Source organism: Cynoglossus semilaevis, chromosome 14, assembly GCF_000523025.1.
Source record: "Cynoglossus semilaevis isolate Cse_v1.0 chromosome 14, Cse_v1.0, whole genome shotgun sequence".
Lineage (NCBI taxonomy): Eukaryota > Metazoa > Chordata > Actinopteri > Pleuronectiformes > Cynoglossidae > Cynoglossus > Cynoglossus semilaevis.
Window position 1 is genome coordinate 20,666,743 of NC_024320.1, and position 16,887 is coordinate 20,683,629.

The following is a 16,887-nucleotide window of genomic DNA, read 5'->3' on the forward strand; positions in this document are numbered from 1 at the left end:
TGATACCATACACCAGATTTTGTTTAAAACAACAACAACAAATGACACTTTGTGTCATACTTGTAATCAGCTCATTTGTTCGTTTGTTTTTCGCCAGTGTTGGTTCTTAAAATCAAATGTATTAACTAAGCCTGAGTTTGTTTTCCCCTGGTGCCACACAGTTAAAATCCAGCTGAAAAAGGGGGAAGAAATCCATCTGTACTCAGCGGTTTTCAACTTTGTTTTCCTTCCTGATCCCGTGTTTGAACTTTCATTCTCCTTTAACTTCTTGCCCCTCTCACTTTTCGTCCGTCTGGTCTCCCTCCTGTCAGCCCCACTCAGCTGCTCTCCTCCACCTCTCCACAGTCACACAGTCCCAGTCAGAACACACCTGTCACCATCATGTGTCTGCGTCTTCAGTCGGTGCAGCTGTCAGCACTGAGTCAATAACCTGCTGACATGGAGCCAACAGTGAAGAGATGTTTGTGCAAATGTTACTCCCAATGTGGAGTGTGAGTGTGGTGTGAGTGTGTGTGTGGTGACAGTGAATTACAAGGTCACTTAAAAATCTCCTGCGTGTGTGTTTGCTTTGCAGATAAATATGCTGAGTTCGACCTGAATGATCAAGGAGAGATTGGTGAGTAAAGACCAGCAGTAAACCACCACCACCAACAACAACAGCAACAGCAACTGTTAGTTGCCCCATGTGCAGTGTTGACTTGTGGGAAGGGTAATTAATACTGAGTGTGTATTGTCTGGGCAGTGTGAGCACAGGGTTCATGTGTCGTGTCTGTCCTGGATGTAAGGTGAGACCAGTGTCAGAGCAGATGTGAGGCAAACAGTGGCAGTCAGACGGAGGACCTGACGTCTGTGAGCAGGTCCTCACTAAACCAGTCGAATGTTTTTAACCTCAATTTAAAATTTTGACTCCAGTCCTGCAGAGTGGGTGTGGTTTTAGCAGTGCCATTGTTCTGTAGATGCCATTTTGAACTGTGAAAAGCTGTTTGTATGCAACGACATATGGACCAACCCAGGGATGGCTCTGATTGGTCCGATATTGGTCAAAATTTCAGGATCGATTTGGAAATATTGGAATTTTTTTGTTGGTAATAAAAAAAGTATAACCCGTCTGATCCAATACCTAAAACCAAACGCTCAACTTAAATTTACACCACATGCTGTAAACAGGGAGACTATTGTCTTGGGAACAGCAGCCTGTTATGCTGGAAGAGAAAAGAAGGTATCGGATTGATATAGGTATCGGCAGATTCTTTCTTTTTTGTAATTCTCGTATCGAACCATCCCTGGCTCAAACCACTGACACAAAAGTTAGCTTTTTTTTTTTTTTGTATCAGTTGTACCATCCCTGGCTCAAACCACTCACACAAAATTTAGCTTTTTTTTTTTTAATTCTCTTTTCATTGAAAGAGTTTTTCATAAGATGTTTACTGAAAGATTTTCAGTAAACATCTTGAACGACTTTCACAAGTTTTCCTCCAAACTCCAAAAAGTCTCCTTATGTAGAGTGATTTGAGGTCGCAGGTTTGAGTCTGGCACTGTCCACACACACACACACACACACACTGCCAGCTGCAGTGCACTCCTCACTCTGGTGATGGGTTAAATACTGCCTTCCTTTGTGGGGCGGTTAATATTTAGACTGTGGTACAGTAAAAGAGTGATCTCTGAACTCGTTCTGGATCTGACGCTCACTTCACTTCTGCCTGGTCTCAGACATGATGGGCCTGAAGAGGATGATGGAGAAGCTGGGGGTGCCCAAGACGCACCTGGAGTTGAAGAAAATGATCCTGGAGGTGACGGGCGGCAGCAGCAGCAACACCATCAACTACAGGGACTTTGTCAAGATGATGCTGGGCAAGCGTTCAGCCGTTCTCAAACTGTGAGTAAACGTCTTTGCGCCTTTTGTTTCCTCCGGTAACGCCGGCGGCGTCGTTGGACCATCTGCTGACTGAGTGTGAGAAGCTGTGTGTAAATCCAGTGCTGTGTCAGCCGGTGACTTCATGTACCTGCACAGAATCATGCCATGATGTCACCACCCTCACGCAGTGGTGTTTAATCGCCATAGCAACCAACCCCATTTATCAAGATTACCCACAAGCCACCTTTACGTTAAAGCTGAGGTCACCGGAGAAATGAGTGATTACAGGCTGATTAACCAGTGACGAGTCACGAAGGCCTGACGTGACGTTCGTTCTCGTCGTGGACCGGTCACTGGTCACTTCAGTCTGAGGCCGTTTGAAGGCGTGTTGCTGTTGTGAGCGCGAGCCTTTTTCAAAGCAGTTCTCATGAGGTCAGACTGCAGGAGCTAAAGTACATTGGCTGCTGCATATCAGCTCTGCTGGATTAAACCGGCTAGACCCTTTCAGTTGATAAATCTCATAATCCCACAAAACAGCCCAGAGAGAAAATTCATAACTTTTAAGCCTGATCCTGCCACCGTTTCTCAAAAGTGCGATCCATTATCCAACTTCTTCTATTTATAAAAAGCCTCTTTCTCTGCTTGCCCGACGTGACCACTTGGTTGTGTTCTACTTCACTAACAAAGAGAAGAAAAAAAAAGAAGTCTGTCCCTGAGCTACAGAGCAGTTGTCAGTTTCAGTTGCTGAGTGGCCACTTTGTCAGGATTGGTGCTCCTTATGAGCTTAGTGGAGCTTTGCTGAGTTTTCCAAAAAAGGAAATTAAAGACAGGCATCTGCCCTGAGTAGCTGCTGTCAGGTCCTTCACTCTCTGAGAGTGGGGGGAGGAGGGGGGGGAGGGGGATAAAATCCCTGTAATGTCCTGTTAATAACTCTGTACTAATGGAATCAGTTTGATTTGAAGTCTTGGTTTCTGTGATAAAGTACTTAATACAATATGCACTAGAAGTATGTATTCATGCATATAAACATGTATATGTAGGTGTATATATGTATGTATATATTTGTATGTGTATATATGTATACTGTACAGAGATATATAGAGTATATATGTATACAGTATATACATAAATAAATAAAAATAAATGTCTTATATATAAATAGAAATATATATACATATAGAGAGATAGAAACATATATGTATATATATGTGTATATACATTACAAATGCCAACAGTTTTGTCGTCCATCACAAAGTAAAAACATTCAGACTGTTGAAGACATGATGTGTTAGCCGTTAGCTGTTTTTAGCTCATATGCTGCAGGCTCTGCTCTAGGGCAGGAGTTATTAGGCCAATTAAACTGACCACATTATCAGGTAATAGTTAATAAGATCCCACAGCATGCATCTTTAAATAAAATAATAATGTAGTACAATATTATGTTTTTAATTGTTGTTTAATTATTGTAATTATTGTTGTTTAATTATGTTTCCCTGTCTTCCACAGAGTCTTGATGTTTGAAGACAAGGCCAACAGCTCCCCCTGTAAACCAGCAGGACCTCCTCCAAAGCGGGACATTGCTAGTCTGCCTTAAGTGTAGTCGTCAGCCCACAGGACCGCTGGTGGAGCTGAGGGACCGTCAGCGGTCGTCTGGAGTTGAATAGTTTTCGTGTTGTGTTAGTACGGGACCAGTGGTTGAGGATGGTTACCTTGTGACTATGCGCTGTGTGACAGAAGGTGTTGATAGAACGAGACCATGACTCACTAGATGATGTTTGACTGTGAAAAACCATCCCCTTTTTTTACTAAGTGAACATTCAACATTGATGAGTGTAACCGTAACCTTCTCCATAAGTGACATTTTCTAGTGTGTTATTGTTTAAAGAATTTAAGGGAAGATGTAGAATCCTCTAGATGTCAGTTTTTCTCTCCCTCTTATTTTTTTTGGAACATGGTTTTTTTTTCCCCCAACAATGCAAGAAAAGGACACAGGGAAAAGAAGTGGTTCTTCCAACACATTTTTGCACTGTCCTCTGTGGTTGTGCGTGAATTCCTGTCAGGCTAACCTTGGTCGGCTTCTGGCTTTAGAGGACGATCCGGAGATTACAGACCCAGTCGATTTCCTCTAGGTCAGTAGTTATTGGCCATAAAATGCCATAAAATGCTTATCCGGACATAAGTGAATAGATTAACGAAGCTCTCGTGACTCATTTTGACATTTTTCTGCATGTTCAAGAGTTAATTACTAGTTTGTAAGAGAATTGGACGTTGTGTTGACTGTGGAACGTTGCAGTTTGGTATGCGTGGCTTGAAAAAAAAAGGCAAAGTCGACTTACTTATCTATCTGTTAGGGTTAAGCACCAGTCCTTTTGGAATTTGGAAGGAGTGTGACACACACACACACAAACACAAGCAGAACAAATGTACATAATTTCCTACATGCAGTACAATCATGTTCTTTCCAAGTGCCTCAACATGCAGATACTGCAGAGCCTCAAGACGTGCACACGGGCGTTCACTTCACACAGTCTTCTAATCTTCATCATTTCACCAAACCAGTAACAATTTAAATTTGATTTGAACCAATGTTTTCTGCTTTGTCTGGTCTTCCAACACATTCTGAATGAGTGGATTTTTTTTTTTTTTTCAGATTTCCCAAAGCTTTTAATGTCTTTTTCGTTGTTTCCACATCGTGTATCTTATTGATCTGATCTTGATGTTGTACATACTGCACTGCTACTCATTCCTTATGTCATGAAGTCATATTTTTTACCCATGTTTATTGTCAGCCAGCCATCACGTTGTGGTGAACTCACTTCATCTGTGTCTTGTGAATTCTGTGATTTGTGCCTCACTGTTTCGTCTCTCCAGTGTAAACTCTCTTGCAAGTCGCTCTCTTTACTGTGAATTTACTGTCTCTGTCGGTTTTAACACACACTTTGTTTCCAGGTATTCTGTTTTTTGTCGTCGACGGTAGCTTTGAAAGCATTTTTAGTTACGGTGCACATTGTTGTTGCAAACACCAAAGTAATTAAAACGCTTGTGACACTAGTGTGTTATGTTGTTAATTGTTAATCACTGTCATGAAATTCTCTCTACACTAAAGAGAAAAGGAAACAAGGTAACCCTTTCAGGGAGATTAGATGCAGTAATATCATGTACTGTAGCCCAAAACTGTAACTTTTCACATACATTAAATGTACCAATCGAGCTAAACGGTTTTTTTTTTCCCATAATAAATCATGCAGTCCGGTTTGCCATTCGGAGCTGGTTTTTATGTGGAGCCGTTCCTTCTGCATGATCCTCTGTCAGTTCTTTCACATATGGAGGTGTGTGAGACAGTACGGTTGTAACTACCAGATGTGTGTTTCCCTTCCATTTTTAACGTGTAACGTACGTATGTGCAGCTATAAGCTTACATACTGTTAAGCAATATATTTTTTTCATGAAAATAGTAAATATCTGCTCATAAAAGTCTCAACTTTGTTATTGTGTTCATGTCAAACAGCATGAGTTTGTACATGACTTGATTTAGACAGTGATGTGGTGTAATAAACCACCAGGAGGGTGGTTTGGGGTCACGGCTAGTAATGTCTAGTAGATGATTTTAAATATTAAACACTGATGAAATATCAGTAATGATAAAAATATTTTTTCAATTAATTATTCTTTGTAGTATAAATTGAAAATGTTTTTCTGAAACTAGCTCTAACACCAGAGTTTTCTATTTAAAAACGACGGTCTAGACATGACTTTCATTTGAGAATAAAAATAAATTCATAAATGTCAAAAGACATTTCTATAGTAGGGCAGACCAGGAATGTAACCTACACTGCAGCATGTGTGTATCTGCAGTTTACTACACAGCAGCATATCCCACTGAAGCAGAACTGTCATTTATCAACGACAAACAAACTCCAGGCTTTTAACCATCGTCTTTATTTGCAGTGCGTGCGTTGAGGTAAGGGAAATAATAAATACATTTTCCAATTTATTCATATTTTTGCTCCACATTTTACAGTCACTTCCTTTTTTATTAGCTAAGAAAAATGTGCAGCGCAGCTGAATTTCTTGGATTGAAACACTGGCCCAAGCCAAATAATTGAGTGGCCCTTCTCCAAAGGTTTGCTGAAAACATAGGTCTGGTGAAGTGTTGCCACTCTCAGGCTTTGCTCAGCAATCCCTCTGACTTGACCTTCTCATTATTCACGGTTTTTTCTTCTTCTTCTTTGTTTGTTTTAAGTCAGTGTGGTTAAAGTCAAGTATAGTCTTTTAGTCCGTGACTCTCTTTTGATTTATCACGATGAATTGTGGTGACTCACAGGGAGCTGAAACCTATTCTTAAAGCTCAACCATGGGCTGGCAGAGAAAAGAATACTGCAGCGAGTCACTATCTTTCTCGTGCAAACACTCCCATCTAGTGTACATTCAAAGTCATGACACATACAAAGTTTTTGTAGGGATGATTGATTTAAAGTAAAGCGTATGAGATAAGTTGCTTATAACAAAAGGTGGTTGTTCTGCTTTATTGAAATCCGAACAAACAACAAAGCTTCAATCTGCAATACTCACATTCAACCACAAGATGTCAATGATGATACGCTTTCTGTTAGTGTCTGGCTTGGATCGTGTCTTCCCAGGAAGAAGCGGAAGAACGTAGTTTACAGAAAGAACTTTATTGTCCAGCACTCATTCAATAAACCCTCAATAAACCGAAATTAAATAGATTTATTATCTATTTATCTATTTATTATTAGATTTTTTATGATTTTTTATTCCTGTTCTTATTAGCATGTTATTGATGTTATAAAATGTGGTGGAAAAAATTTGAGAATTTAGAAAAGAGAAACCAATATACAGCAAACGCACTGACTGACCCTCAAGGACAAACTGTTAATTCCAAAAAGATGTCTGTAAGGAGTCATGGCAACTGTTTAGCAGGCCTTTCTTTCTATCACCATCACTCACTGCATTGGCAAAGAGTGTGTTTGTTCAGGCTGTACTTTGGATTATGCTTTTGGACTGCAGAAAATTGTCAAGGACGTGCTGTGAGGTCGTCATTGAGTTGCACATGAGGTTCAATCCCAGCCCATTCACAGGATGGTTATCCCCATCACACCCTGACCAGCTCATTGATATTCACGAGGAGTTTGGAAACACTTTCTAGTCAAGAGATTACAGTGAGGCTAGTGCTGTTCTGTGTTCATGGTCATCACTGAGGCCACAACAACAGGCGCTGTTTTCTTTTTGATGTAATTAAATGTTAACAGTGAAACCAGATTAAGATTAGAGAAAACAGGAGCAAAGTTAACGTCCCTCTTTACATTTTCTACTGTCAAACTCGAGATAATAATTTAATAATAATTTTTCATCAAAATCTAATTCTAATCACACCATCATCCTCATAGCTAACAAATGAATGTTGCCCTGTAGAGTCAACAGGTGAGGTAGTCGTTTTAATCTCGGACAAGAGTGTAAGATTGATTTTTACATGCACGTATGCATAAATATATGTCAAATTCTCACCTCGTATGCTCTGTATTTATACACCCTGGCTTCAGTTCACATTTTATTTGATGACACGTTGAATACCCCGAGCCTTATTTAGGAATCGACAGACGGCACATGAAGGCAACATACTACGTCGTCTGCGCATTGGACAAATCACACTTGAACAGGGCGCCTCCCACTGGCCGCAACAGTGATCTGAGGCGCCCGAGTACAGACGCACTCGCAGAACCGAGTTCAGTCCATCTTTCCCCGCAGCTCGTTCAAGCCCGCTGCAAGGCCGGTGCGGGAAGATGGCGACGGAAAAAACCAAACACGAAGGCAGAGTTAAAATTGGACATTACATTCTCGGAGACACGCTCGGAGTTGGGACTTTTGGAAAGGTCAAAGGTATGTCCAACCGTGTCGCTGTTTTCCCCCTCCCGATAAAAATCTGAAAGCAGTTGGAGCTGATAGCCTAGCTGCTAAATTAGCCTTCCATTAGAGCTAACTTGTCGCAGCGCCAGGAATGTAGTACACTTGTTGTTCCATCACGTCTCCTTAAGTTGTTCTTTCACCAACACGGCTATTTTATTACTTTGTTGCAGTTCTCTGCGACAGCTTTTGTTGCACAAGTTGTATGTCGTGCGTTATGATTTCGCAAACATTAAGTCAGTTAGCGTGAATAGTGTTGAGCGCTAGCCCCAGAGCCACAAGTCGCTTGTCATGACAGACACCGGGAAGTAAAACAAATATACCAGTTGTGAAATTGGTGTTGTAATTTCGAATTGCAGATGCTCTGTGCCTCCGGTTTGCATAAGTGTATCGACCGCGTCTTCTTCATTATTGTATTTACGGTTATTATAAAACGGCGTTGTTGTTTTTTTGGTGCCTTGTAAGGCATTTAATCAAACCCAGTCGAATCACCGCCCACTGTTGTCAGCCTGGGTAGGTTAGTCGACAGCCTTGGTGGAATGCAGGTCCTGTATCTTTCCTGAAGTTTGTTTACACTGCCAACACTAAGATGTACAAGCCTTGTTTCTCTCTAGTGCCTTATTGTGCCATGATTAGGCAACTATTCAACTAAGTTCACTTATCAGTCGATAAGACCCCAGTGTCAGTGAGTAAGCACTCAGGGTGTTACGTTATTAAATGTCGTTGTATTTCTGCGCTGTTTGTGTTTGGCGTATGTTAGCATACCTGCCATAGTTCCATCATGATGTGATTATTTCATCTGCGATTATTGACCGTAAATAATAATTGGATGTTGCCTAAAACAAGGATTAGGAAATAAGTACTCGTTTGCAAAGTAACTCGGTGCGAATTAAAGACAATTGAAAATTAACATGATTTTAGTTAGCTTTAGTTTACATAGAGTTTTCTTTTTTTTTTTTTAACAAACGTACAAAGACGAAACTACAACTTGTTTTTGCTGCCCTCAGGTGGAGTTTTTAGTCCCAGGAGGAAACGACGCAAAGTACCGCTGATGATTTTATTATTATTTTATTTATAATCCCTTTATCCTTTTATTCACTCATTCAAGTCTTGACTAATCATGGATCTAACATGTGTGTTCTGATGTGCTTTTATTCTGAAGTGGGCCAACATGAGCTGACCAAGCACCAAGTGGCAGTGAAGATCCTGAACCGGCAAAAGATCCGCAGTTTGGATGTGGTGGGAAAGATCCGCAGGGAGATTCAGAACCTCAAGCTCTTCAGGCATCCTCACATAATTAAACTGTAAGTCCTAGATTACACTCGTCGAGCTGCACCGTAATCCTCCAGCGCTCCATTAAAGCCACACACCCAGTGTTATCTCAAGGCTTCTAATGGTGTTGTTTGTCAGTACATCCATCTCAAACAATATCAGTCAGAGCCAGTCTTCACTTTGATATTCCTCTGGTGATTCTGTATGAGTGCTTGTTTGGTTTTTTTACCTTTGAGCCTCCAATATACTAGAGTGCTTTGTCTGTAGTGCTCTCATTGTCTGTCTTGTATTGACAGAGTTGTGATGACCATGAGTCAGAAAGAATCACTGGGCTATATATAAAATATATAGCCCACTATAATAAATCTAGAGTTATTATGGATCCATCTAGAATAAATCTAGAGTTATTATGGATCCATTTTCTTAAAAATTCATATTTATTTTAATGTATTATCATTGTATCGTTCTCATAATGTGATAAAACAATACCAAGGTTTTCAACTCAAAATATTCGCTGATTACTGGCTCATTTCCTCCAGTGTCACTGTTATGATGCAGGCAGTGCTCTACACAGTGTTAGCTGACCCATACCGGCCTGTAACACACACACACACACACACACACACACACACCATCTGATAACGTAAAATTGACGTGTTTATGTCTAAAAATACTGCCGGAAAATTGCAGAGAAACCTTCTTCTGAGAATGTTGGTGCCAGTGTTCACCAAATAAACAGTTCAATTGTCTTTTTTGTCTGCTTTGTTTTTCTTCTGCTGGGAGGAAGTTGTAAACACTTTGACTGTGAGTGGGAGCACAGTCGCAATTCCTGGTCTGAGGAAAAACCTATATCGACAAAAGTTCTGTGTTTACTCTGAATGGTCTCTTGTCCAGACATGTTGCTTCATTCAGATCATAGGAAGTAGTAGCACACGATCACTTTGTCAGAATCTGTCTCACCTGCTGAAACCTGAGCTCTGGAAATGCTTTTTCTGTAAACTGAACCAGAGCCTTTATTGTTTTCCCCTGGAGTAAAAGAAAGTTGTTTGTGTTGGACAGACAGAAGCTAAAGAAGCTGTGTTAGCCCAGATGGAGTCATTTCCCCAAGCGTTCATTTTGTCATCGCTAACTGCTCTTAGTCATTTTTATGTAGATAAGTTTTGCTTAAAGTTGACATTCACCTTTAGTTGTGTTGCTTAATATTAAGACGATGAACCATAAGAACAAATGTCTTATATTCATCAGAAGTTCATCTTTGTGGTATGACTGTTCATGGGTTGGATAGATAAGCACAAAAAGCACAAAAGCATCCTATGGTGAACCTCTACCTCTAAAGGTTTTCTTTCACCTCCTTTCTAAGCATGTTATACTGTTGATTGATAGTGATTATTGATTTTTTTTAAAAATATATAAGCATTTAATTTCTTGTCTAGTTTGCTCTTGATTACTTTCTCCTACCACAATTTACACTTAAACCTCTTGGTTTTTATATTGTTCAATGTAACTCTGTATTTTCATGCAGGTATCAGGTCATTAGCACCCCTACAGATATCTTCATGGTGATGGAATATGTCTCAGGGGGAGAGCTCTTTGATTATATCTGCAAAAATGGAAAGGTAAGACAAAATGTCACAGTTATATCCCACATGTTGGTCTCTTTCTCTGTTGCCATATTTTAGGCAGCACAACTGTATTTTATAGCCAGCATTAGTGAATACTGCTGGGGAAAAATCCGAAAGCACAAGTGCTGCTCAGTCATCTGTGCGCTGCTGAGTCTCAAGGAAAAAATCACACCTCTGTCGTAATTTGTGTTTTGACAGTTGGATGAAAAGGAGAGTCGTCGGCTGTTCCAGCAGATTATATCGGCGGTCGACTACTGCCACCGGCACATGGTGGTGCACCGAGACCTAAAGCCTGAAAATGTGCTGCTTGATGCTCACATGAATGCCAAGATCGCAGACTTTGGTGAGTGTGTCTCTGTCCTGCAGAAGGTAGTCTTGAAGGGGTTTCATGCTTATGTGACTGTCAGTGGCTGGTCTCCACTGAGGGCTTTTCTGCCTCTCACTCACTGTCAGCTGGAACTGACACCAGCTCTCATGTAACTCACAATAGAGGTTGGCAGTATCTTTAGTGGCCAAACCTCAAGATGATTAACCCACTGGGGCACAGAGCAGTCACAGGGAGGCGCAGTGGGTAAATAAATTACACTTTACTGATATGTAATTTCATTTTATTTTCATGAGAATAGCATGTTTTCTTAATTACAGGATTTTAAATAGAGTCCTATACAGTTTGGAACCAATCTACAAAAAGTTGGGTGCTGCAGAAACATTTTGGGAACCACTGGATTTACCTAATGCAGAGCCTCCATCACCACATAAGCATTTTCTTTCAACCTAGAAAATTTTCCCAGGAATACTCACACACTGTTTTTAATTAAAAATGCTGAGTTTTTAATTGAAGGTTTTTGTATTTGTAGGATGAAATGTATTGTTTGATTATTCTCTCAATGACCTAATTTTGGTGCTTATAAAAAAATGATGCTTCTCATTAAGTGACAATGATCAGATTCCGACTGCCAGAACAAATAAAAGGTGGAGATTATATTATAAAGTGTATGTTATTTTGAAACAGCATCAAAACAAAGTAAATGTATTTCTCATCATTGTAGCAGCATGTAGCAACTGCTTAACGCTGTGATCTATGCAGAGTGAGGTGGAACACATGGTTGTTGTTATTTTAGTCCAGTGCAGGTTTATATTTGGATGATAGACCAGGTATAAAAATGTAGTGCACTTTTGTCAAAATATTAGTGAAAGTTTTTTTAACCTGTAGTTTGAGTCTGTAGAATACACGTCTGTTATAAAGGTTTAAAATGTTTGCGTTATAAAGTCTGTTATAAAGGTTTAAAATGTTTGCAGGTTTATCTAACATGATGTCAGATGGAGAGTTCCTGCGAACAAGCTGCGGTTCTCCAAATTATGCTGCTCCTGAGGTCATCTCAGGAAGGTAATGATTTTTCTGTTGTCTGTTGACAATGTCCCCGTATTTATAGACAAGAAGTAAAATCTTTTTTTTCTGTCCTCTCCAGGTTATATGCTGGACCAGAGGTGGACATTTGGAGCAGTGGTGTCATTCTCTACGCCTTGTTGTGTGGAACACTTCCGTTTGATGACGACCATGTGCCAACACTGTTTAAGAAGATCTGTGATGGGATTTTTTTCACACCGCAGTATCTTAATCCTTCAGTAATTAGCCTCCTCAAACACATGCTACAGGTGGACCCCATGAAACGAGCCACCATTAAAGAAATCAGGTGAGCTGTTCGTTTAAAAAAGTCAGACAGAGCCAAACATTAGATTGTTGGTTGGCTCAATGCTGTATTCTGAGTGTGACTTCGTAATCTCGCCCCCCCCCCCCCACAGAGAGGATGAGTGGTTCAAACAGGACCTGCCTAAGTACTTGTTCCCCGAGGACCCTTCTTACAGCAACAACATGATCGATGACGAGGCGTTGAAGGAGGTCTGTGAGAAGTTTGAGTGCACTGAAGAGGAGGTGCTGAGCTGCATCTACAGTCGCAACCATCAGGATCCGCTGGCCGTCGCCTATCACCTCATTATTGACAATCGACGCATTATGAGTGAAGCCAAGGACTTCTACCTGGCATCCAGCCCTCCGGACTCTTTCCTGGACGACCAGCACCTGACTTCGTCCGGTGCAGCCGTAGCTGGTTTTATCAAGCCCCACCCTGAGCGCGTACCATTCCTTGTGGCGGAAACACCGCCCAGGCCTCGGCACACTCTGGATGAATTAAACCCCCAGAAGTCCAAACACCAGGGTGTCAGGCGGGCAAAGTGGCACCTGGGAATTCGCAGTCAGAGTAGACCCAATGATATCATGTCAGAGGTGTGCCGTGCCATGAAACAGCTTGACTACGAGTGGAAGGTAAGCCAAGACATACATATGAGTTGATGTATTCCTCTGCTGACATTTCATTTCATAACATCTGAAGTACAAAGAAATGACACGCAGACATTATGGGTTAAATTCTCAAACTTAAAAAGAAGTCTCTACAGGTTAATGATTTACCATTCCTACTTGTATTTCATCGTATTGTTTACTAATCTTTTCCAGCTTAACTTTATGTAAAATCAAAGGTTGGACTTGAGTTTATGATCACAATTTATAAAAAACTACAGGTGACACTTCTGTTTATCCTGCCTGAATTGATGTTATGGTGATGACTTAATTTAATATTTGTATATTAAATTCCCTCCTCCTTCATTTTTCTTCCAGGTGGTGAATCCATATTATTTACGTGTGCGAAGGAAGAATCCTATAACTGGGATGCAAACCAAAATGAGCCTCCAACTTTATCAAGTGGACAGTAGAACCTACCTCCTAGACTTCCGTAGCATAGATGGTAAGACTTTCTTATTTCGTGGTACATTAAAAAAAGTTATTTTATTTAGTAATTAGTAATTTATTTATTACCTGTCGACCCTGATGACAAAACCATAACGTCCCTTTATTTCAGCTTTTTGTGTCTGGGTTTTATCAACTGGATTCTGTCCCGTTGCACAGTGTGTCATTTGAGACCTCATAAATGATTGACTTGACTTTTAAGGTCCGATGCTTTTTACACAGGCTGTGTCAGTGCCCAGCGGTGCATCAAAGGGTAATATAAGATAAGGGTGTTGTCATGTGGGTCAGGAATGCGTCATAAAGTGTGGAGGTCAAAGGTTCTCAATTCAGGTTGACGGTAAAGTCGGTCCCTGTAGAAGTACAAACAAAATCTGTGTGGTGTAGGGAGAACACGCTAGACCAAAAACCACAGAAATCGAACACTCATGTCATTTTATCTGATTAATTTTCATCAATTAATCAGCACTAGTTTGACAATTTTAGTTACTCTACAAAAAATGTTTTACAATGAAATCACTTAAGTAACTATCACAGTTGTTGACAATGATTTTGGATAAAGTACACATTTAAAAACTTTTTTGCTCACTTCATTCAGATGATATGTTGGAAGTAAAATTTGGAACGGCCACACCTCTCCGCTCGGGCTCCGTGGGAAACTACCGCACAACTGTTAAGGGTGACGCTGATGGTGGTGATGCTTCACCCATGTCTGGCAGCAGCACTCTTCCCCCCAAGGCAGCAGAAGGCTCCTTAGCCTCATCATTGACTTCCTCCATCGACTCTACTGGCGGGGGAGACAACGGCACTGTCCCTCGCCCGGGGAGCCACACCATCGAGTTCTTTGAGATGTGCGCAAACCTTATTAAACTACTTGCACGATAACTTGCAAAAAAACAATCGCTAGCCTTTTATCCTCTCTGAGTGTCTTTATAGCAATAAGCATGCAACCAACTCATGGCTCAGTTCATCCCGACTGAGGATGAAGTGATTGTTCTGTGGCACTGATGCAGGTCAGTGCTCCCTACAACAGAGGGATGTATACAGAGCTGACGTGATGTAAGGGGGGGGCTATTGGAAGAGATACATGACAAGCTAAGTCACAGCTAGGACAGAGCAACTCTTAGAAGGCGTTTTTTTTACAATTTTTTTTTAATGATTACTTTAACAGCCAATGCCCACATCCCACCAACATGTATGTGATTACACTGAATTTTCTGTACTGTAACCAGTGAGTATTTCAGTACAGAGAACAACACAAGCTGTTGCTGATGCAGGAAGCTCTTTTGCACAAGTTTCTTTTTTTTCCTGCTGCTCTTTTTTTTATATAATTCAATCAGTACGGATCAGAAGAGTGGTGGGATATATCAGGGGCTGCACTGGCTAAAGCCAATGTCTGTTAAACCTGTCATTCATTTGTCTATTAAGTGCAATGACCCCTGTGTTTTTGTATCGTCAGGGATAAAAGAACGCCTCGTCAGATTTGTTTGAGAATCTGAGCCGTCAGATGCTAAATTGTCACAGTGTCGTCCTGGATGTAAAAAAGGAAAAAAAAAATTAGTTTGACCATTGTCTGTCCCCGACATTTTTATGTATAAAGAATTGAATATATTTATCAGTGCTTAAGTGGAAAGAGGGTTAGTTCTGTTGCAAGTTAATTTTTTTTGCAATAAGATCTGTTGCTGGATGGTTTATATATAAATATATATTTGCCTTTTTTTACTGTCTTTTTTTAAAATCAATATTGCAGGTTTGTTTTTCAATCACTCAGATACATGATTGTTTCTCTGAACAACAGAAATTATATCCTGCTTGTATGATTTAAAAAATATTTTGCCATGACAGTCAGACTCTAGAAATATCACTTCCACTTTCATTTTACAATGTTGATGTTTTTGATGTATTTTTTAATTAACAGGTTGTGACAATGATTACCGAGTGAAATGCCTTTGCTTGTCTAAGTCATTAATGCCAACCCACAAGTACATTGGCTTAAATAGAAAACAAAATTCGTAGCAAGAACTGCATTAAGTACAGAAGCAGTCATTGACTTTCATTTTTCTTTTATGAACAAAAAACACACATTCCTCTAATGGCAGACATTAGTTAGAAGGTTCACATATGTTTAAACCTAAAACAGACTTGTAATCTCTTACTTTCTTTGTTAATAGTTTACCATTTGACTAAGTCAACAAACACCACCTGACTATTTCATTTGATTAAAAAGGCTTTTCCAAACCTGATAGCCACAGTCTCCAAGTGTGAGGTGTTTACCCTTTTTTTCTTTTTTTCTGTCCTTGGTCTTGAATGTGGTGTCCGTTTGGCTGGTTTGGTGTTTCTAAATGTTTGATCTGCACATATGTTGCAGTTTAACATTACTCTTTGTTTTTTCTTAAAGAAACAAAAACACTAGTTCTCAAAGTGCTGTTAATGTCCGTAACTGCTTTTTAAAAAAGGGGGAATACAAACCAAACTTAATTTCCAAATTTTGTCTCCAGAAATTGTATTTTTCATAAAATTTAAATTAAGATTTTCATTTAATAGTCAGGCATAAAGGGTGGCTAAACAAGTTACTTGTTTCACTCTGCACAGCTTTAAAAAAGCTTTTTTCATTTGCATAAAACTCTTCAGAGATTTATCAAGAAAACCTTATCCTTCCTTGTCAATGGCAGAGTTTTGAGTGAAGTTAATGTGGACCTTTATGTCACAAACCTTTGGACAAGATCTTTATAATATAGCAGTGGCAAGTGACGGGTATAGTAAAACAGAGGGAAGTCAGATAATGAATTTTGTGGCAAGGACGAATGTGTGTTGCAGTAAAACCTTTCAAAAACCCATCTAGTAGTTCCTGAAAGTACTGTAAAAAGTTGAATTTTGTCCGGCCGTCTGCTTGAACAGCTTTAAAGGAAATTTCTATTTTTCTGACATGTAAAGGGACCCACCAAAAGCACCAGTGTAAACCTGAATGGACAGTGTTGAAGTCATTTGTATACACATCTGCCTAATAAACTGCTTAATTGCACACAGTTATGCTGAAATGTTTCTGTATGATTCATGAAAATTTCACAGAAAATAGTGTAATATGTAACACAAATAGATCTCATCTATGGTAAATGGAATTTGTGAACAAATTCAGAAATGCAAAACTTTGATGGAAAGTAACTGCAATTGAAATGCAATTACATCATTGTTTCGTGTTACAATAAATAGCTCTTGAGCCCTAAAATAATTTATTTAACAATCTGATGTAGCGAGGAATAGCGAAATATTAGCTAAAAATATTTATTATTAACATTTATTGAAAATTATATCTACCACGTTTGTTAAAATTACACCATAATTTTACCAGAATGCTTCGCGTTAAAAATAATTATATAGACTATATTTGCAAAAGGTGATATTTCTTTAAGAAA

General features: G+C 39.7%; 3 protein-coding genes across 11 annotated transcripts in view; 2 read left to right on the plus strand and 1 right to left on the minus strand.

Moving 5' to 3' along the window:
• Positions 1-5,120, plus strand: part of aif1l (allograft inflammatory factor 1-like) — a 10,648-nt gene extending 5,528 nt beyond the window's left edge. Inside the window, exons 4-6 of the mRNA XM_008325780.3 lie at positions 575-616; positions 1,714-1,879; positions 3,365-5,120. Of these exons, the coding sequence (XP_008324002.1) occupies positions 575-616; positions 1,714-1,879; positions 3,365-3,452 (296 nt within the window). The 3' untranslated portion in view covers positions 3,453-5,120. The remainder of the gene's footprint in view (positions 1-574; positions 617-1,713; positions 1,880-3,364) is intronic.
• dab2ipb (DAB2 interacting protein b) overlaps positions 1-16,887 on the minus strand; it is a 791,247-nt gene that overhangs the window by 142,956 nt on the left and 631,404 nt on the right. The gene's annotated exons all lie outside the window — the stretch shown is intronic.
• Positions 7,531-16,504, plus strand: prkaa1 (protein kinase, AMP-activated, alpha 1 catalytic subunit). Of its 2 annotated transcripts, XM_008325781.3 has the most exons (9): positions 7,531-7,756; positions 8,943-9,084; positions 10,575-10,668; positions 10,873-11,017; positions 11,974-12,061; positions 12,144-12,368; positions 12,478-12,997; positions 13,349-13,475; positions 14,073-16,504. In XM_008325781.3, exons 1-9 carry the CDS (start codon positions 7,660-7,662, stop codon positions 14,357-14,359), a joined length of 1,725 nt encoding a protein of 574 aa, XP_008324003.1. In that variant the 5' UTR covers positions 7,531-7,659; the 3' UTR covers positions 14,360-16,504. The 2 variants fall into 2 exon arrangements, with proteins under 2 accessions (XP_008324003.1, XP_024918347.1); XM_025062579.1 differs by lacking the exons at positions 7,531-7,756; positions 8,943-9,084; positions 10,575-10,668; positions 10,873-11,017 and adding an exon at positions 11,087-11,920 and having other exon boundaries at positions 11,957-12,061.